Source organism: Tamandua tetradactyla, chromosome 6 (genome assembly GCF_023851605.1).
Source record: "Tamandua tetradactyla isolate mTamTet1 chromosome 6, mTamTet1.pri, whole genome shotgun sequence".
Lineage (NCBI taxonomy): Eukaryota > Metazoa > Chordata > Mammalia > Pilosa > Myrmecophagidae > Tamandua > Tamandua tetradactyla.
Window position 1 is genome coordinate 140,608,374 of NC_135332.1, and position 22,585 is coordinate 140,630,958.

The following is a 22,585-nucleotide window of genomic DNA, read 5'->3' on the forward strand; positions in this document are numbered from 1 at the left end:
GTAAAATAGAGTTGGTTCAAAGCTCAGATAATAGGTTTTTCACATTAAAAAGTTGTGTGGAGGGCAGTGCACTGGTGGCTCTGTGGCAAAATTCTCGCCTGCTGTGCCAGAGACCCGGGTTGGATTCCTGGAGCCTGCCCGTGCAAAAAAAAAAATGGCTGTGTGGAACATACAGCAATTCTTAGTATGTAGGATTGTCCCTCACATAGTAGTATGTCTACCAGCCTGGCCCCTTCCATAGTATCGCAGCACCCTATGACAACCCAAATGCACCCCTTTTTCCATAGTCAAAACACTCCTGAGGCAGAGTACCATCCATATTGAAAACTGGCTTATGTTAAGCCAGGGTAGACACTGCACTCCAGACAAAATTGAGGTTTGGTTAGCAAGCAAAAAGTGGGAATGGATATTGAGTGGTAATTAAGAGTGTTTGCTAATAGCAGGAACTGGGTCTTGCTTATTTTTTTTTTTATCTTTCCCAAACTCTTGCACGGTTTCCAGCATTTAGTTAGAGCTCAAAAAGCTCTCTTGAATGTTTAAATGTAATGTAAACTGTGGGAAATAGAAACCCAGTTCTGTTTGTACCTTCTATTTAATAAAGGGAAGAATCTTCCTTAAAATTAGCTAAAAGGGCTTCAAATTAGTTCAAGGGCTAATTATCATATATCCAGGAATATTAACAGGAGTTGGGAAGCGGGCGTCGATGTGCCAGTGTCTGTGCTAGGATTCTGCATTTCTGTCCTCATATCTGCTACATATTCTAGGCTGAACACTAAGGGTTAAATTTCTATCAGCGAATCCCATTCAGCAATGGAATGTTTAAGGGAAATATTCAAGTTTTCATTAAAGTACTATAGTCAACCTTAAGAAGAAAAAGTAACTGACACAATAAAAATCAATAAAATTCTCAGCCCCTAAGTCTTACTTCCTCTGTCTTTCAGCATTCTCTTTTCATTGTGCCCTTTTCACTTCAGTTAGTCTATTCATTCTAGAATTTTTATCATAGCCTGAGAGACTTTCAAACAATATTTTAGGGAAAATATTTAGAAATAGAAATAAAGGGTTTTGTTTTGTTTCCTTGAAATATAAAGCTGTTATTAGAGGAAATATAGATCACAATAGGAGAAAAGCTGATTTGATTTCATTTGCTTCCAGATTAAGTAGAAAAGAATGAAATGACATTATAAAGAATGTTATTATTTTTGTGTGAAAAAAGATAATCTGTTAACTGTGGATTATGAATACAATATATGAAGAGCAAATTTTTTCAAAATAGTGTTTCAAAATTGTCTTTGAATATATGACTTTCTGAATTCCAAGTTTACAGCATAGTTTTTACAAATAGTTGTTTGATATTTTGACGAATATAACATTTAATATTTCCATAGTTTGAATACAAGGAACAGTGACTTCAACCTTTTGTGTATAAGTATGAAGAGCATTATAAAAAAATATTGTGTAGTTTGTTTGGTTATTTCAAATGGTTCTGCAATTGCTTGAGAGAGACTAGACTTTTTGCCAATCATGTTAGTAATATTTTAGGCATTTTAAATAGAAGAAATATTGAGAGAGAGTCTTTGTAAATGAATTGCTGTACTAATGCATCTTTTCTAAGTAGGGGTTAGTTTTCCAGCACTATTTTGATCCCTTTGTGAAAAGTCCAAAGAATAACCAAATAAGTAACAAGTAATAGCTTGTTTAGGGATTTTGAGAAACTCTGTATGCTGCTGTTGTGCCACTTTGGTATCTGAGTGGATTCTCTGTTCTGTAGAGTTAGGAGGTAGTGAGAGTCAGAGAGGAATGTTCCTTCCTTCTCCTGGCTATGAGAGGCCTGGGGAATGTTTGGTGTGTCTTCTGTCACAGCAGCCCTAGGGCATTTTGCTCTATACATGTTGGAACTCTTCACGGTAGACACTTTTAGGCAAACCTTGGGGAATACTTCCTTCCCATTTCTTCTGTGCCTTTCACCATTCATCCCCACTCATCATATAACTATCTACATAAAACTCATCATATAACTATCTGCTATAACCCCATAGCCAGGTTTGTAAAGCCTCCGTGTCTTTGCGTGGCTTGTTTCCTTTGCTTGGGTTATCTTTCCTCCAGTGCCACCCTCACCTTCTCCACTACCTGTAAGTAAACTCCTGCTTATCCTTCAAATCTCAGGTCAAGCATTATGCCCTCTAAATCTCTCCATCCTTTCTGGAACCTTGTAACTACTTCAGTTATAGGGCTTTTCACATTGCAATTGCCCTATTTTACTCAGCAGCTCTTTGATCATGTGGATTATTATCACATCCATTTGTGTCTTCAGTGCCTGGTAGGTGCTCAATACATTTTTGTTGAATGAATGGACAGATGAAGTCACAACCCGAAGCAAAACAAAACACCTTTTTACAATTGAATAGAGAGAAGATATTGGAGATGTGTAATACTGTTTGTCTTCATTGATCACACTCACCACATTGTTATTTTCTCCCTTTGCAGACTATGGACAAATACCACTATAGCTTGCTTAAGTTTATTCTACTGCAATGACTCTATAGGGAAATTTACATTTCTGATCTAGTACAGACTTAACTGACTTTAGAATCAGGAGACACTCCTAGTAATCCTATAGGGAATATTACTTGAGTCATGGTAGTGGTAGTTTTAAAAGGGCTAGGCTTCCATTGAATGTATCATTCATGATTTTATCTAAGCTTCTCTTTTTCTTAGGTAAATAACTTCCATAAGCTTATCGTTCATTGTGTGAAGTTGTACATTTTAATTTTCCTAAAATTAGCTCTGACCTAGTAGGGCTATCCTTTGCTACTTTCTGTATTAATCTTATTCATATTCTTCTTGATTTTATATGCTGAAATATGTCTACTTTTGGCCTATGTCTTTTTATACTGTGGAGGGCTAATGTTTTTAGGCCTTTCATGCAAATAAAAGACTCCATGCCTTTGATTATCCTTCTCCTTTGAACTGACTCCAAGTCTAGAATGAATTTCTTGGTGTATGGTGACTCTAAATCTGTGCCTTAGGAGAAAGTATACTTCAAATTGCCCTTGATTATCAGCTTTTATTCTGTCTATGTATTTCACTATTTTAAGTTTTATGATAAATCTCTTCTTGCTTAGAATGTACAATGCATCTGATTATTGTCTTTGTGTTCTAAAATTACGTTAATTTTTTGTTTGCATGGGCAGCCATCAGTGACATTACATTTACAGTGTTTCTCTAATGGGACGTGATATATCAATATCCTGTTCCATTTTTGTTACCTCTCCAAATATAGATTTTTAGCAATAATTACTATTTTTTTCTATTAATGAAAAAGTATCTCAGTTGTGCTAATGTATCTTTCTAAAAACAATAATAAAAGGGATTCTTTTAGTATTCTTTTGGAGAGCTATATAATTATGCATTGCAGCCAAGAATTACCTCAGTAATTTTCAGACTGTATTCTAGGGTAAACCAGGTTTAAAATCAATTAACATGTATTTAGTGTTTACATATGCAGGATGGCAACATGTAGTACATTACTTTGTACCTTTGCAAAAGTGCTGAAAACTGATCCGTTGAAAATTGTTAAACCACCATCTTTTAAATTAAACTCTTTAAAGTAAGCATTTATTGTGTAGGTGGGATTTGAAGATACAGTCTGAGATATTCAGAACAACACTTAAACGAATCTGTTTTAAAGTAATTATATCCTTTTTTTAGTGTTTAAAATTAATTTAATTGATCATATTAGGAGTCATTAAGTGTTACTATCACAAAATGTCAAGTTGTCTAGTGATACTATTGACTTACATGAAAGAGATGCAAAAAATATTGAATAGACATAGCTATTTTCCAGAAATAACTGTTAACTGGAATATGGATCTAAGGATGACATTTCAGTGGTCCCTCTGCAACCTTGTCATTCCCTCTTCTCTGGCTGCGTAGCCCTGCATGGAGGCCCTCTTCAGATGTCATGTGTTCTCTGTAGCTTTTCATCACTCCCTTCGTTCTTCTCCATGTTCCTACAGTGCTCTCCGTATGAGTCGTTTTGAGCACATATGTTTTGTTATAGTTATCCACTTCTCAGACCGCATTTGGTTTCCCCTCACTGGGTTTCTACGATATGCAAATGCATGCGGTTTCCTATAAGAAAGCAATCTGTGATACTCTGGAAGTCTGTGCCAGTTGGTCCAGTTACCAGGTTGATTGTAGTTGCTGGTTTATATGCTGCCTGAGAATCACAATACCGGCTTTCTACAAAATGAAGCTATGATCTAGGGATCCCTAAGCTTTCCTCTGCTCCACAATGCTGTCATTATAATGATTCTAACCCATCACTAGAAGTGTATTGTGAAATAGTTAATTAATGTTTGAGAATGTTAAGAGAATTTTTAATGAGAAGTAGATACTTGTGGTTACTGTTAATGAATAGATGGCTGTGGACCTTGTTGATTTTTTTTGTACCAATAACACATTGGAAAAATGTGCTTTTAAGAATAAATTGCAATCTGGTGAAATATTTTGATAGCTTAATAAAATTTAGCCTTTTGAAAACAAGCACCATTATGTTGACTGTAGAAACCAAGAACCTGTGCATGTAAATAGTTGTAATAAAAAAGAAAGCAGCAGCAATGTATAGTTTTCATAATTTTTCAAAGTATTTTAAATATAGAGAGCAGACTTTTATTACAACTTCTTTGTGAATGAGGCAAGACTGGTACTCTCATACCATAGGCCAGCTTAAATCTGGAGAAATTAAAGGCACACTTGTTCCTTAAGTGAAAATGTGTTGAATACCTGTAAATGGGTGTAGTGACTGAGGGTGCAGAAAGGGTTAATTTGACCTGCTTGACCTAAAGGATAGGGAGATAGATTTATAAACATATATACATTTTTTTCTTTCTTTTTTTTTTTTTTAACATGGGCAGGGACCGGGAATCGAACCCGGGTCCTCGGGTATGGCAGGCAAGCACTCTTACCTGCTGAGCCACCGTGGCCCATCCTATAAACATATTTTAGCTGACAGTTAGGCTTGGCGAGAGCACAGAAGATAAGGCACATAGTGCTGGGCCATTGTTTGGTGATTTTTAAAGCTGGGTCTTGAAGAATGAGTGGAGGCATTTGTCAAAAGAAGGAGAGCAAAGTGAGGAGCAGCGCCTTGCAGTTAAAGGGAAAGAACATATAGAGAGAGACCCAGAATTAGGAAAGGGCCTGGAAATTCGAAGAACAGTGCGAAATTCAGTGGAACCAGAATGGTCGCTGTCTAAGAGAAGTATAATGCAAGCCACAAGGTAATTTTAAAATTTCTATTGGCCACATTTAAAAAGTAAAAAGAAGCTGGTGAAATTAATAATAATCTGTTTTATGTAAATCCATATATCTGAAATATTTATGCTTTTTTTCCTATTAATTCTTCAAAATCAGGTGTGTATTTTATACTTACAGCACGTTTCAGTTTGAATTAACCACATTTTAAGTACTCAATATCTAGAAACTTAGGAGTGTGTGTATGTGTGTGTGTGTGTGTGTGTGTGTGTGTTAGAGAGAGAGAGAGGAGAGAGAGCATGCTCTAGAAGGAGGAAGAGAGATGTGTTGAAGTGGTTGTTAGAGGCATATCTGGAAAGGCCTTGTAGGCCAGGCTGAATTTGGAATTTGTCCTTACAATGTAGTTGTTGACAGTGTGCGTCTCAAATTTTTTTGTGATGAAGGACCAGTTTTAAAAATATCTAATTTGTCACAAACTGGTACTTTTGCAAAATATAAGAAAAATGAAAAATACATACAAAAAGAAGCACTACTTTATCATTAGATTTGACAATTGTGAAATTATTCTTTGTTGTCTAAAATACACACATATATATATATATGTATGTATGTATAAAAGTGTCTAAACTAGTGCTGTCCAATAGAACTTTCTGTGTAATGGAGAAATGTTCTATATCTGTGCTGCCCAGTGTGGTAGCCACTAGTCAAAATGTGGCTTTTGAACATTCGGAATGTGACTAGCATGACCGAGAAACAGAATTTTAAATTTTTTTTTTTATTTTTTTAAATTTTTTTATTAACGGAAAGAAAAAAAAAAAGAAATTAACACAACATTTAGAAATCATACCATTCTACATATGCAATCAGTAATTCTTAACATCATCACATAGATGCATGATCATCGTTTCTTAATACATTTGCATCGGTTTAGAGGAACTAGCAACACAACAGAAAAAGATATAAAATGTTAATATAAAGAAAAGAAATAAAAGTAGTAATAATAGTAAAAAACAACAACAACAAACAAACAAACAAACAAGCAAACAAAAACAAAAAAAACCCTATAGCTCAGATGCAGCTTCATTCAGTGTTTTAACATGATTACTTTACAATTAGGTATTATTGTGCTGTCCATTTTTGAGTTTTTGTATCTAGTCCTGTTGCACAGTCTGTATCCCTTCAGCTTCAATTACCCATTGTCTTACCCTGTTTCTAACTCCTGCTGAACTCTGTTACCAATGACATATTTCAAGTTTATTCTCGAATGTCCGTTCACATCAGTGGGACCATACAGTATTTGTCCTTTAGTTTTTGGCTGGATTCACTCAGCATAATATTCTCTAGGTCCATCCATGTTATTACATGCTTCATAAGTTTATCTTGTCTTAAAGCTGCATAATATTCCATCGTATGTATATACCACAGTTTGTTTAGCCATTCTTCTGTTGATGGACATTTTGGCTGTTTCCATCTCTTTGCAATTGTAAATAATGCTGCTATAAACATTGGTGTGCAAATGTCCGTTTGTGTCTTTGCCCTTAAGTCCTTTGAGTAGATACCTAGCAATGGTATTGCTGGGTCATATGGCAATTCTATATTCAGCTTTTTGAGGAACCGCCAAACTGCCTTCCACAGTGGTTGCACCCTTTGACATTCCCACCAACAGTGGATAAGTGTGCCTCTTTCTCCGCATCCTCTCCAGCACTTGTCATTTTCTGTTTTGTTGATAATGGCCATTCTGGTGGGTGTGAGATGATATCTCATTGTGGTTTTGATTTGCATTTCTCTAATGGCCAGGGACATTGAGCATCTCTTCATGTGCCTCTTGGCCATCCGTATTTCTTCTTCTGGTAGGTGTCTGTTCAAGTCTTTTTCCCATTTTGTAATTGGGTTGGCTGTCTTTTTGTTGTTGAGTTGAACAATCTCTTTATAAATTCTGGATACTAGACCTTTATCTGATATGTTGTTTCCAAATATTGTCTCCCATTGTGTAGGCTGTCTTTCTACTTTCTTGATGAAGTTCTTTGATGCACAAAAAGGTTTAATTTTGAGGAGCTCCCATTTATTTATTTCTTTCTTCAGTGCTCTTGCTTTAGGTTTAAGGTCCATAAAACCGCCTCCAGTTGTAAGATTCGTAAGATATCTCCCTACATTTTCCTCTAACTGTTTTATGGTCTTAGACCTAATGTTTAGATCTTTGATCCATTTTGAGTTAATTTTTGTATAAGGTGTGAGATACGGGTCTTCTTTCATTCTTTTGCATATGGATATCCAGTTCTCTAGGCACCATTTATTGAAGAGACTGTTCTGTCCCAGGTGAGTTGGCTTGACTGCCTTATCAAAGATCAAATGTCCATAGATGAGAGGGTCTATATCTGAGCACTCTATTTGATTCCAGTGGTCGATATATCTATCTTTATGCCAATACCATGCTGTTTTGACCACTGTGGCTTCATAATATGCCTTAAAGTCCGGCATCGCTAGACCTCCAGCTTCGTTTTTTTTTCCTCAAGATGTTTTTAGCAATTCGGGGCACCCCGCCCTTCCAGATAAATTTGCTTATTGGTTTTTCTAATTCTGAAAAATAAGTTGTTGGGATTTTGATTGGTATTGCATTGAATCTGTAGATGAGTTTAGGTAGGATCGACATCTTAATTATATTTAGTCTTCCAACCCATGAACACGGTATGCCCTTCCATCTATTTAGGTCTTCTGTGATTTCTTTTAGCAGTTTTTTGTAGTTTTCTTTATATAGGTTTTTTGTCTCTTTGGTTAAATTTATTCCTAGGTATTTTATTCTTTTAGTTGTGATTGTAAATGGGATTCGTTTCTTGATTTCTGCCTCAGCTTGTTCATTACTAGTGTATAGAAAAGCTACAGATTTTTGAATGTTGATCTTGTAGCCTGCTACTTTGCTGGACTCATTTATTAGCTCTAGTAATTTTGTTGTGGATTTTTCTGGGTTTTCGACATATAGTATCATATCATCTGCAAACAGTGATAGTTTTACTTCTTCCTTTCCAATTTTGATGCCTTGTATTTCTTTTTCTTGCCTAATTGCTCTGGCTAGAACTTCCAACACAATGTTGAATAATAGTGGTGATAGTGGACATCCTTGTCTTGTTCGTGATCATAGGGGGAAAGTTTTCAATTTTTCCCCATTGAGGATGATATTAGCTGTGGGTTTTTCATATATTCCCTCTATCATTTTAAGGAAGTTCCCTTGCATTCCTATCTTTTGAAGTGTTTTCAGCAGGAAAGGATGTTGAATCTTGTCAAATGCCTTCTCTGCATCAATTGAGATGATCATGTGATTTTTCTGCTTTGATTTGTTGATATGGTGTATTACATTAATTGATTTTCTTATGTTGAACCATCCTTGCATACCTGGGATGAATCCTACTTAGTCATGATGTATAATTCTTTTAATGTATTGTTGGATATGATTTGCTAGAATTTTATTGAGGATTTTTGCATCTGTATTCATTAGAGAGATTGGTCTGTAGTTTTCTTTTTTTGTAATATCTTTGCCTGGTTTTGGTATGAGGGTGATGTTGGCTTCATAGAATGAATTAGGTAGTTTTCCCTCCACTTCGATTATGTTGAAGAGTTTGAGGAGAGTAGGTACTAATTCTTTCTGGAATATTTGATAGAATTCACATGTGAAGCTGTCTGGTCATGGACTTTTCTTTTTAGGGAGCTTTTGAATAACTAATTCAATCTCTTTACTTGTGATTGGTTTGTTGAGGTCGTCTATTTCTTCTTGAGTCAAAGTTGGTTGTTCATGTCTTTCCAGGAACCTGTCCATTTCATCTAAATTGTTGTATTTATTAGCGTAAAGTTGTTCATAGTATCCTGTTATTACCTCCTTTATTTCTGTGAGGTCAGTAGTTATGTCTCCTCTTCCATTTCTAATCTTATTTATTTGCATCCTCTCTCTTCTTCTTTTTGTCAATCTTACTAAGGGCCCATCAATCTTGTTGATTTTCTCATAGAACCAACTTCTGGTCTTATTGGTTTTCTCTATTGTTTTCATGTTTTCAATTTCATTTATTTCTGCTCTAATCTTTGTTATTTCTTTCCTTTTGCTTGCTTTGGGATTAGTTTGCTGTTCTTTCTCCAGTTCTTCCAAGTGGACAGTTAATTCCTGCATTTTTGCCTTTTCTTCTTTTCTGATAAAGGCATTTAGGGCAATAAATTTCCCTCTTAGCACTGCCTTTGCTGCGTCCCATAAGTTTTGATATGTTGTATCTTCATTTTCATTTGCCTCTAGGTATTTACTAATTTCTCTTGCAATTTCTTCTCTGACCCACTCGTTGTTTAAGAGTATGTTGTTGAGCCTCCATGTATTTATGAATTTTCTGGCACTCCGCCTATTATTGATTTCCAACTTCATTCCTTTATGATCTGAGAAAGTGTTGTGTATGATTTCAATCTTTTTAAATTTGTTAAGACTTGCTTTGTGACCCAGCATATGGTCTATCTTTGAGAATGATCCATGAGCACTTGAAAAAAAGGTGTATCCTGCTGTTGTGGGATGTAATGTCCTATAAATGTCTGTTAAGTCAAGCTCATTTATAGTAATATTCAGATTCTCTATTTCTTTATTGATCCTCTGTCTAGATGTTCTGTCCATTGATGAGAGTGGGGAATTGAAGTCTCCAACTATTATGGTATATGTGTCTATTTCCCTTTTCAGTGTTTGCAGTGTATTCCTCACGTATTTTGGGGCATTCTGGTTCGGTGCGTAAATATTTATGATTGTTATGTCTTCTTGCTTAATTGTTCCTTTTAATAGTATATAGTGTCCTTCTTTGTCTCTTTTAACTGTTTTACATTTGAAGTCTAATTTGTTGGATATTAGTATAGCCACTCCTGCTCTTTTCTGGTTGTTATTTGCATGAAATATCTTTTCCCAACCTTTCACTTTCAACCTATATTTATCTTTGGGTCTAAGATGTGTTTCCTGTAGACAGCATATAGAAGGATCCTGTTTTTTAATCCATTCTGCCAGTCTATGTCTTTTGATTGGGGAATTCAGTCCATTAACATTTAGAGTTATTACTGTTTGGATAATATTTTCCTCTACCATTTTGCCTTTTGTATTATATATATCATATCTGACTTTCCTTCTTTCTACACTTTTTTCCATGCCTCTGTCTTCTGTCTTTTTGTATCTGACTCTAGTGCTTCCTTTAGTATTTCTTGCAGAGCTGGTCTCTTGGTCACAAATTCTCTCAGTGACTTTTTGTCTGAGAATGTTTTAATTTCTCCCTCATTTTTGAAGGACAATTTTGCTGGATATAGGAGTCTTGGCTGGCAGTTTTTCTCTTTTAGTAACTTAAATATATCATCCCACTGTCTTCTAGCTTCCATGGTTTCTGCTGAGAAATCTACACATAGTCTTATTGGGTTTCCCTTGTATGTGATGGATTGCTTCTCTCTCGCTGCTTTCAAGATCCTCTCTTTCTCTTTGACCTCTGACATTCTAACTAGTAAGTGTCTTGGGGAACGCCTATTTGTGTCTAATCTCTTTGGGGTGCGCTGCACTTCTTGGATCTGTAATTTTAGGTCTTTCATAAGAGTTGGGAAATTTTCAGTGATAATTTCTTCCATTAGTTTTTCTCCTCCTTTTCCCTTCTCTTCTCCTTCTGGGACACCCACTACACGTATATTTGTACGGTTCACATTGTCCTTGAGTTCCCTGATACCTTGTTCAAATTTTTCCATTCTTTTCTGGATAGTTTCTGTTTCTTTTTGGAATTCAGATGTTTCATCCTCCAAATCACTAATTCTATCTTCTGTCTCTTTAAATCTGTCATTGTAGGTATCCATTGTTTTTTCCATCTTTTCTACTTTATCTTTCACTTCCATAAGTTCTGTGATTTGTTTTTTCAGTTTTCTATTTCTTCTTTATGTTCAGCCCATGTCTTCTTCATGTCCTCCCTCAATTTATCGATTTCGTTTTTGAAGAGGTTTTCCATTTCTGTTCGTATATTCAGCATTAGTTGTTTCAGCTCCTGTATCTCATTTGAACTATTGGTTTGTTCCTTTGACTGGGCCATATGTTCAATTTTCTGAGCGTGATCCGTTATCTTCTGCTGGCGTCTGCACATTTAGTCAGATTTCCCTGGGTGTTCGACCCCACAGGTTGAAAGATTTTTCTGTGCAATCTCTGGGTTCTGTTTTTCTTATCCTACCCAGTAGGTGGCGCTCGTGGCACACGTTTGTCTACGGGTTCCACCAGTGAAAGTTGCTGTGGGTCCTTTAACTCTGGAAAATTCTCGCCGTAGGGGATGTTCGGCAGCCGAAGCCTCTTGGAAGAGTGCCAGCCGGCCTGGGGTTCCGAATGCAGGGAGGGTCGCCGGCCGCCGCAGCACGGGAGAGCGTCCGGCCGAATTAGCTAGTCAGCCTGGGGCGCCCAGCGTGGCGGGAGGGCGCCAGCTGTCGCAGCCCGGGAAAGTGCACTGTTCCCAGCCAGACGGGGGAGTCACGTGTTTGGAAGGGATCCCCCGGTCACTGTTCTCCACAGTCTGGGGATTTCCAACCCAAGTCTCTCAGTTGGTCCGGGGGGCCTCGCGTGGTGGGGACACCAGCCGCCGCGGCCTAAGGGGACCGCCTGTCCAATTCTACCAGCTGGCCTGAAAAGGTGGAAGGGAGGGACTCCGGTCGCTTGCCGTCCCACCCAGGAAAGCCCGTGCCCCTTGGTGATCTCACCAGAGCTGGTTCTCCCAGATAGTCAGCCGTTCCAGGATGGGGTACGCCGTCCCTTTGATCTCCCTCATGGCTCCGGGAGCTGCTCTGTATTATCTCCACTCCCCCAGTAGCTGTTCTGGAGGAGGAAAGGTGAGGGTGGCAAGGCTGTCGAGGCTGGTGGCGGAGGAGCTGGTGAAGGCGGAAGAGGGGAGAGGAGGGCGGGCGGGTCCGCTGCTGCGGGGCGTAGAATTTTTAATTTTATTTAATTTAAATTTAAATAATCACATGAGATTGTTGGCTGCTATATTGGATGACATTGAACACCTTTGCTCTCAAACCCTGTACTTATCCTTCATAGACTAGTTAAAAACAGTTGCGCATTGGCAGGGGTCTTCAAACCATGTTTTGAGTAGCACTGTTTAGGGCATGGTCTCTAGAGCTAGAAACCTTTTGTGTATCTTGGACAAGTTACTTAATCTCTCAGTGCCTCAATTTTCTCATTTGTGAAATGGAGGAATATTAAGAAACTACCTCATAGAGTTTGGGGGATTAAATGCATTTATGACTGCAATACACTTAGAACAATGTCTGGCACATAGTAAGCACTGCGTAACTGTTTCCTTTTATTGTTATCAGTATCATTTTCATTATTATCATGTAGATGATAGAGCATCGTACAGTTAAATGCTAACAAAATCCAATCTTTATTATAAATTATCTGCTTTTTTGTAATAGTTGTATTCCTTTCTTCTAATAACCTATCACAGTCCCTGGCATACAGTGGGCATATCTTTTGAAAATAAGCAAAAAATACTCTTGGCACACAGATGAAGATACTTCTTCTCTATGCTGGCAAGTTATGGCACCTGCATTTGATGGTGGAGTTTGGGGAATGATTGGGAAGGGAAGGAGGATGCAACTGCCTTTGCTGTCTGTAAAACAGTCCTGGAGTGGTGGGAAGATGGCTATGAAATTCTTTCTCCCTTAATTATGAATATTTCTTACTTATATAGATTTCTTAGGAAGAACCAACTGGAAAAAAGAAATGAAGTCCCTTCTCGTCACATTTTTTGGTGTTGTTCATCTTTTACCTCTGAACTCTGGGAACACTTTACTTGGGAATGACGTCTCCCAGAGGCCTCTTCAAGATATCAGAGAAGAAATCTCCAGGTATAGAGATGTTGCAAAATCAATCATTGAGCTTGCTGTTTATGGTAAAGCCCAGAACAGATCCTATGAACGATTGGCACTTCTGGTTGACACAGTTGGACCCAGACCAAGTGGCTCCAAGAGCCTAGAAGAAGCCATCCAAATCATGTACCAAAATCTGCAGGAAGATGGGCTGGAGAATGTCCACCTGGAGCCCGTCAAAATACCCCACTGGGAAAGGGGAACAGAGTCTGCTGTGATGCTGGAACCGAGATTTCACACGATGGCTATTTTGGGTCTTGGCAGCAGCATTGGGACTCCCCCAGAAGGTATTGTCTTTTGAAATTGCTGTGTACATTATAAAACCATCACTTAACATAACTATTATAATATCCATGTTTAATATAATTTGAATGGTAAAATGAAAAGCATACTTATTTCCCATTCCATTGGCTTAATGATTCTCTATTCTTAATACTTTTTCTTCTTCTTCTTTCCTTTCTTCTGCTTCTTTTTTGAATAAAAGTACAGGGTAACTTTTTAAATAGAGGATCTATATATTGGTCTGATACTTACCGTCCCTATCACTTATTAGTTTCTATCTAATAAAATCTTAGTACCATTCTATATAGAATTGGAATATATGTAAATAGGACATAAAAACTATGATTCCTTCCAAGTGGCTTCTATGTGCAGAATTTCTTAGAGTTCTAACAAAACTTGCATACCAAATTGATTTGCATTTAATTATTTTTATCTTAAGAATCTTAAGCCTCTAATCCAAGGATTTTTAGGGTGGAGTTCTACCTTTATTTATCAGTGTCCTCCCTCAGCTTCATCAGACAATATAAAAGCCTAGATAGGGGATTTATAAGCAATCAATGGTGAGATATTAGTCATTCTTGAATGTATTCATGAATTAATTTCCTGTTGTGGAAGAACTAGTTTCTACCCTTTTGTCCTTTTTTAATGCCAAGAGTAAGACCCATCAAAGAGGGGGATGGTCAGTTGTTTTTTAATGGAGATATAATTCACATACCATACCAATTATCCATTAAAAGTGTACAATTCAGTGGTTTTTAGTATAGTCACAGAATTGTGCATCCACTACCACAATCTAATCATAGAACATTTTCATCACCTCTCTCTCCCCAATTCCCCTACAGTTAGCAGTCACTTCCCATCCCTCCCCTACCACCTGCCCAAGCCTTAGGCAACCGCTAATTTGCTTTATGTCTCTATGGATTTGCCATAGACCGGTCACATAAATAGAATCATACAGTATGTGGTCTGTTGTGACTGGCTTCTTTCACTTCGCATAAGGTTTCCAAGGTTCAGACATTTTAGGATATGTATCAGTACTTCATTCTGTTTTTTTGCTAAATAATATCCAACTATATGGATATACTGCATTTTATTTATCCATCAATCAGTTGATGGGCATTTGGGTTCTTTCTGCCTTTTGTCTGTTATGAATAATGCTGCTATTAACATTCATTCACATTATATTTTAATGTAGACATGTTTCCATTTCTCTTGAGTATACAGGCACACCTTGGAGATATCATGGGTTCTGTTCCAGACCAGTGCAATAAAGCAACTATTGCAACAGAGCTAGTCATATGAATTTCTTGGTTTCCTAGTGCATATAAAATTTATGTTTAGGGCGGGCGATGGTGGTGCAGTGGCAGAATTCTTGCCTGCTATGCTGGAGACCTGGGTTTGATTCCTGGTGCCTACCCATGCAAAAAAAAAAAAAAAAAAAAGTAATGTTTATACTACACTGTTGTCTGTTAAGTGTAGCATAGCATTATGTCTAAAAAAAATGTACACCTCTTAATATAATAATAATTTATTCCTAAAAAATGCTAGCCATCATCTGAGCCTTGAGCATGTTCTTATCTTTTTGCCTTGATGTTGATGGCTACTGACTGATCAGTGTGATGGTTGCTGAAAGTTGGAGTGGTGTGGCCATTTCTTAAAATAAGACAACAATGAAGTTGCCTTATCAATTGATGCTTTCTTTCATGGAATAGGAGTGGGAGAGAGATGGGGGATGGCTAGTTGGTGGAGCAGTCATAGCACACACCTTATTTACCTATTAAGGCCACCGTCTTATATGGGCATAGTTCGTAGTGCCCCCAAACAATTACAATAGTGATATCAAAGATCACTGATCACAGGTCACCAAAACAGATATAATAATAATGACAAAGTTTAAAATAATGTTAGAATTACCAAAATATGACACAGCTACAGAGTGAGCACGTGCTGTTGGAAAAATGGCACTGATGGAATTGCTAGATGAAGGGCTGCCACAAACTTTCAATTTATAAAAAATGCAATATCTGTGAAACACAATAAAATGAAGTGCAAAAAAATGAGGTATGCCTGTATAGGTAGGAGTGGAATTCCTTGGTCATGTAGTAATTCTATGCTTAACTTTTTAAGGAACTGCCGAACTGTTTTCCAAAGTGGCTGCATTTTTCCACTAAAAATATATTCTAATTTTTCTGCATCCTTGTCAAAACTTGTCCTTTTCCTTTTCATTATAGCCAGGCTACTGGGTGTGAATGTGAAGCGATATCTCACTGTGGTTTTGATTTGTATATCCCTGATGACTAATGATATTGAGCACCTTTTCATGTGCTTATTAGCCACTTGTACTTATTCTTTGGAGAAAGGCCCATTCAAATACTTTGCCCAGGTTTAAATTGCTTTATTTGCTTTGTTATTATTATTATTTTCTTATTCTCATTGTTATTATTCTTAAAGGTTTTGAAGTTCTTTATATGTTCTGATACAAGTCTCTTATCAGATATATGATTTCTAAATATTTTCTCATATTCTTTAGATTCTCTTTTCAATTTACTGGTGTAATTTGCAGTAGAAAAGTCCTTACTTTGATGTAGTCCAGTTTATATACTTTTGCCTTTTGTTACTTGTACTTTTAGAGTCATATTTAAGAAACCAATGCCTAACAGAAGGTCATAGAGATTTACTCCTACGTGTTTTATGTGAGTTTTATTCTGTGGATTCAAATAATTGTTTGGTATAATTTGCTTTTGGCTTAAAAGGCCTCCTCTAACATTTTTTCAAGGCAGTTCTGCTAGTAGAAAACTCCCTCATCTTTCATTTATCTAGGAATGTCTTTATTTTACCTTTTCTTGGGAAAGAAAGTTTTGCTGGATATAAGATTCTTGCTTGACAGTTTTTTACTTTGAGCATTTTGCATGTGCCATCCCACTACTCTTTGACTTCTCATGTATCTGATGAGAAGTTAGCTGTTAATATGTTTGGGGTCCCTTAGTCATGATAAGTTATTTTGCTTTTACTGCTTTCACTTTATTTTTGAATTTTTAAATTTTGTCCTGATGTATCTATGTGTGATTTCTTTGCTTTTATCCTACTTGTAGGTCTTAGATCTTCTTGAATGTAAAAATTAATGTTTTTCATCAAATTTGGGAAGTTTTCATTCATGATTTCTACACATATTTTTTCTACTTTTCCTCTCTCACCTCTTCTTCTGGTGCACTTAATGTGGTAGCATTTCTCTGAGGCTTTGCTCTTTTTCTCCATTCTTTTTACTTTGTTCTTCAGATTGCCTGATCTCTGTCATCAAGTTCACTGAGTCTTTCTTCTACTAGCTCAAATCTACAAAACTTCCTCTGCCAAATTTTCATTTCAGTCATTAAACTTTTGACTTCCAGAATTTCCATTTGGTATCTTTTTTATAATTTCTATCTCTTTATTAATACTCTCTATTTGATGAGACATTATTTCATACTTTCATTCCTTAGGTATAGTTTCCTTCTGCTCCTTGAACATATTTATAATAGCTGCTTTTGAAATCTTTGTCTAGGTCCCTCAAAGGCACTTTCTATTACCTACATTTTAACTTGTGCATAGGTCACATCTTTCTGTTTCTTCTCATGTCTCAGAATCTTTTGCAGAAAATTGAACATTTTCAATAATATGTTGTAGCAACTTGCAACTCTGGATACTGATTTTCTCCTTTCTAGTCCTCCTACCCACTGGAGGTTGATTTGCTTTTGTTTGTTTGTTTGGACTTTTGTTTTTTACTGAATGACTGTAATAATTTTGTGAAGTCTGTTTCTCCTATAATATATAGCTTCAGATTTCCCAAATTGGATTTTTTCCTTTATTTTTTCTTTAAGCCTAGTGTACTGTATTGAATAGTGTTCCCCCCAAAATGTATGTTTACCTGATACCTATTGACATGACTTTATTTGGAAATAGATTCTTTGCAGATGTAATTAGTTGAGGTGATGTCATCTCGGGTCAGGGTGGGCCCTAAATCCAATATGACTCATGTCCTTATAAGAAGAAGAAAGACGCAGACACACTGGGAGAATGCCACGTGATATAGAAGGCAGATATTAGAGTGATCCATTTACAAGGCAAGGAATGCCAAGGATTGCCAGCAACCACCACAAGTGAGGAACAGGCAAGGAAGTATCCAGCCTTAGACTCTTCAGAAAGAGCACAGCCCTACCAACACCTTTTTTTTTTTGGATTTATAGCCTCCTGAACTGGGAGAGAATAAATCTCTCTCTTTTTTAAGACACCAACTTTGTGGTACTTTTTTACAGCTACCCTGAGGTTACCTAGGAGTCACCTTGGTTAGCATAAGCCAATTGTTGGTCTGTGCCCCCTTAGCCACTTAGATTTTTACCTTTTACTGTTGGATTGTTTGTACTTCTTAGAAGCTGTTGTTATAACTCAGGTTGTTTATGTTTGTCTCCTGTAGAGCCAGGGACTAGTAGCTTGAAAGTTCTCTCTCCATTCACTCCCAGAGGGCACAGCATTGGGCTTGCACAGTCCTTAAGACTGCCAGGGACATGTGTGATTTTATTTTCAATCCTGACTTCATAGTAGTTGTCCTAGGCTAGACTAGTTTATATATCAGTCAGTATTTGGTCAGGCTGTGCCCTTGTGCTAATAAGGCTCTGTCCTTGGATCTGTGTGCAGCTTGGAGAATGTTTTCAAAAGTTTGTCCTGTGCCTTGTTCTTATTAATCCTATATAGGTATAGTCCAGCATGTGTACATAGCCTTTGCAACCCCCAGGATTTATTGTGATCCCAGGGAGGCTCTCTTTTTTGGCTATCTCTTTCCTTGGTTCTCCCTGTTAAACTTGTGGCAGTGCTGCCATTTTACTTGTTGCCACCAGTATCACAGAGCTACCAGCACCCCATTAATTGCTCTCTACAAAGATATCCATTGTTTCAATAGCATCCTTAGATGTAGAATTCTCCACTCTCTTCAAATAAAGCCAATATTCTCAGTAAGAATTGCTAGCTCTTTGTTTTATGGCCTGCCTCTCCCCAAAGGCCAAACCTCTGCATAATTGCACTAGAGCTAGGTGAAAGGATAGTAGTGGCCTGCTTTTCCTAGAAGCCATCCCTACTCTGACCATGGAGGAGGGGCAGTCCTAGCTCCTGGTCTTCTTAGCTTACTCCTCCCATTGTGGAACCTCCACCTATTAGCTGAAACAGGGGTTATTGGGAACCCAGTAGTTTGGCAGCTGCACTTGGGGTAAGGCTTATGCCCTACTAGGAGGAACTGGGTAGGGGAATGGGACCTACAGCCATACCTGCTTAAAAGAGAGCTTTTACAATTCAGGAATGGGAGCATATGAGAAATATTCGTGAACGGTCCCTTCCAGGGTAATATTATGGCCTTAGACTGAAAGCTAGGGGGAGAGGGAGCCCCTTTGTCTTGGCCACCCTCATCTGGAGTACAGTGCCCAGATTAGTTTTTGTAACATAGAGTAGAGACCAGGAGAAAGGAGGAGAGCTCAAATGCCATAGGCTGTCATTCTTTACTGAGATTTAGTAAATTTTCTTGAATCATATTTGCTCAGTTTGCCAGTAGGATAAGTTTGAGAGACTTAAAGTGATTTTTTAAAAATACTTTTCTCCATTTATATGGTTGTTTTGCTGGGAGAGGATGCTGAGCTTATTCCTTATTTGACCAATCCAAAAGACCTGCCAGGATAGTCAGTTTTGATTGCTCTGAAGCAATTTCAATTAGTGGCAGAGTCCCCTAAAGTCATCAGGAGTTCCTGAGCCTGGGTTCTATAGTTTCACTGGGAATTTTGTTAATTGCTTTTTATTCAGCACCAATCTATGTTTTAGGTATCAGCTTTTTACACACATTACCTTTTTAAATCCTCCCAACAATCTTATGAGGTTTATGCCTTTTCTACAGATGATATCAGATTCCAGGAGGTTAATTAGTAACACGGTCAAGTTCCGGTATGAACAAACTATCGAATTCCAGTTTATGTTTTAGTTATTAGACTACCTTGCCTCATATATGAATATTTTTCTGTTATTTTTATTTATAAAACCCTTCTTTTCAGACATCTGGCTGAAGCGGATGGCTTTCAAAAGCTGCTGATGCCTGTGATGTCATGGCAGAATATTTTGGTTTCTGCCTCTTCTTATTGGACATGTTTCTTTCTTTTTTTAAAATTTTTTAAATTATTAATTAAAAAAATTAACATATCATTCCATTCTACATATACAATCAGCAATTCTCAATATCATCACATAGTTGCATATTTATCATTTCTTAGAACATTTGCATCAATTTAGAAAAAGAAATAAAAAGACAACAGAAAAAGAAATAAAATGATAACAGAAAAAAAAAAATACATAACATATCCCTTACCCCTCGCTTTCATTTATCACTAGCATTTCAAACTAAATTTGTTTTAACATTTGTTCCCCCTATTATTTATTTTTATTCCTATGTTCTACTTGTCTGTTGATATGGTAGATAAAAGGAGCATCAGACACAAGGTCTTCACATTCACAGAGTCACATTGTGAAAGCTATATCATTGTTCAATCATCATCAAGAAACATGGCTACTGGAACACAGCTCTACATTTTCAGGCAGTTCCCTCCAGCCTCTCCACTTCATCTTGAACAACAAGGTGGTATCTACTTAATACGTAAGAATAACCTCCAGGATAACCTTTTGACTCTGTTTGGAATCTCTCAGCCATTGACACTTTGTCTCATTTCACTCTTCCCCCTTTTGGTCTAGAAGGTTCTGTCAATCCCTTGATGTTAATTCTCAGTTCATTCTAGGGTTTTTCTCAATCCCTTGATGCTGAGTCTCAGCTCATTCCAGGATCTCTGTCCCATGTTGCCAGGAAGGTCCACACCCCTGGGAGTCATGTCCCACGCAGAGAAGGGGAGGGTGGTGAGACTGCTGGTCGTGCTGGCTGGTGAGAGAGGCCACATCTGAGCAACAAAAGAGGCTCTCTTGGGGGTGATTCTTAGGCCTAGATTTTAAGTAGACTTGACCTATCTTTTGTGGGGTTAAGTTTCATGTGAACAAACCCCAAGACTGGGGGCTCAGCTTGTAGCTTTGGTTGTCCACATTGCTTGTAAGAATATCAAGAACTCAACTTGGAGAAGTTTTTTTCTTATCCTCATTTCTCATTCTGTGGTTGGGCCTACTCTTCCCTGGCTATCTGCCAGGTGTTGCAAACTAAGCCAAGTTACTGATTGCTCATAGGGCCTTCAAAACCCAGGGGAAGTGGATTCTACTCACTGGAATCTGTTCTGGTTTTCCAAGATTCACTTTCACCTCACTCCTCATTCTATAGGGCTCAGAGTAGATGAACAGTTATCTGGCAGCTGGACTATTTTAAGCTCTGAGGAGACTGGAGAGTTGGGCAGGACCAGGTATGGGAAATTCCCACAGGAGATAAATGTGAAGTTAGAATAAAAAGATCTCTAACTACAGGTAGAGTGATGCCGAGTTCATCTCCTAGCTTTTGTTCTAGGAAACCCATGTCCTAACCTTGGTTTAGTCACTTATTAGTTGTACAGCCTTGGTCTTATGCTTTAGTTTTGTCAACTGCAAAATGAGAGAGGTTCAGAATATGAATTTGAAAGGTGTCTTTCAAATAGGAAAGTCTATGATTTTTCTGTTTTTTTTTAAAAGATTATTGATATATATTCACATGCTATGAAATCATCCGAAGCGTACCATCAGTTGTTCACAATATCATCATATAGCTGTACATTTATCATCACAATTGACTTTTTTCCTCTTTTTGTGAAAAATAACATATATACAAAAAAGCAATAAGTTTCAAAGCACATCTTAACAGTGGTAGAACAGATTTCATGTTCTACATATAATCCATAGTATGGATTACAATTCCATAATTTTAGGTTTTTATTTCTAGCTTCTCTAAGATACTGGAGACTGAAAGAAATATCAATATAATGATTCAGCAGTCATACTCATTTCTTAAACCCTACTTTCTCTGTATAACTCTATCACCTATGTTCTTTTTCCCACTCATTAAGGGTATTTGGGCTATGCCTGTTCTAACTTTTTCAAAAGGGGCTTTGAATAATATGAGATAATAATATGGGATGGGAGAATGGAACTAATTCATGTTTTGGAGAGGCTGTAACTTTTGGAACTTCTGTAGAATCTTGTATCATACCCTAAGTGTTCTTTAGGGTTGACAGGAATGGTTTTGGTTGAGGTTTAGCAAGCTATAATAGGTAGCAATGTCTAACTGAAGCTTGCATAAGAGTGACCTTCATAAGAGCCTCTTGACTCTATTTGAACTCTCTCAGCCACTGGTACCTTATTTGTTGCACTTTTTTTTCCCCTTTTGATCAAGATAACATTGTTGAACCCACGGTGCCAGGGCCAGGCTCATCCCTGAGAGTTATCTTCCACACCCAGGGAGACAGAAAGTCTGTGATTATTATAAATATCCACCAGGGATCAGTGAAGCTAGAATTCATGAGAGCAAAGATCTACCAGGTGTGTGCTTTGAAGCTGATTCCTTTTATAGCCAGAGGTGATGTTTTAGCTTTCCAGTTCTAGACTTTAGTATTTCAGTGTGTTAACTTATCTGAGTAGCAGGGTGAGGTTTCCATGAGCTGTCTGTGAAGAGGTGGATTAAAGCAAATATATGGACAGTCTGTGTAAGATGAAATGCTGACCAAAACTTAACCCTAGACATAAGATGAAAGTAAGAACATTCTCCAGTTGATCCTGGAATAACAGAACAGACATCAGATTCAAATAGACTAAGGAAAAGAATGAGAATCAGCAGTTAAATCCAGGAGAGGCTGATATATGAGCAAAAAAAAGGAACCTAGTTTGAATATTGTGGCTCTTCCCCAGAAGATACAACTCTGTGGATCTTCATGGTATGATCTCTTAAATGCAACATGGTAGATCACTGAGTACTGATTAATCCTCTGTGAAGACTAACATCTCTATAGAAGCTTTCCAAAAATATTATGTTATAAATTGTATGTTTTCTGTTACTTTGACGATTCCTGAAGGACTGAACTGAATCTTTTCTACCTCTCTATCTTTAGCACCTAGCACTAAACTCTTAGTACACAATAATTATTCATTCAATGTTTGAGCACAGTGAACTTTTTTAGGTGTTATTCACTTGTAATAA

General features: G+C 37.3%; 1 protein-coding gene across 4 annotated transcripts in view; it reads left to right on the plus strand.

Annotated features, from left to right (window-relative positions):
* The window catches only part of CPQ (carboxypeptidase Q), a 570,439-nt gene that overhangs the window by 139,758 nt on the left and 408,096 nt on the right, over positions 1-22,585 (plus strand). For all 4 annotated transcript variants that reach the window (XM_077167279.1, XM_077167278.1, XM_077167282.1 and 1 more), the window contains exon 2: positions 12,966-13,430. In XM_077167279.1, the coding sequence (XP_077023394.1) occupies positions 12,998-13,430 (433 nt within the window). In that variant the 5' untranslated portion in view covers positions 12,966-12,997. The remainder of the gene's footprint in view (positions 1-12,965; positions 13,431-22,585) is intronic.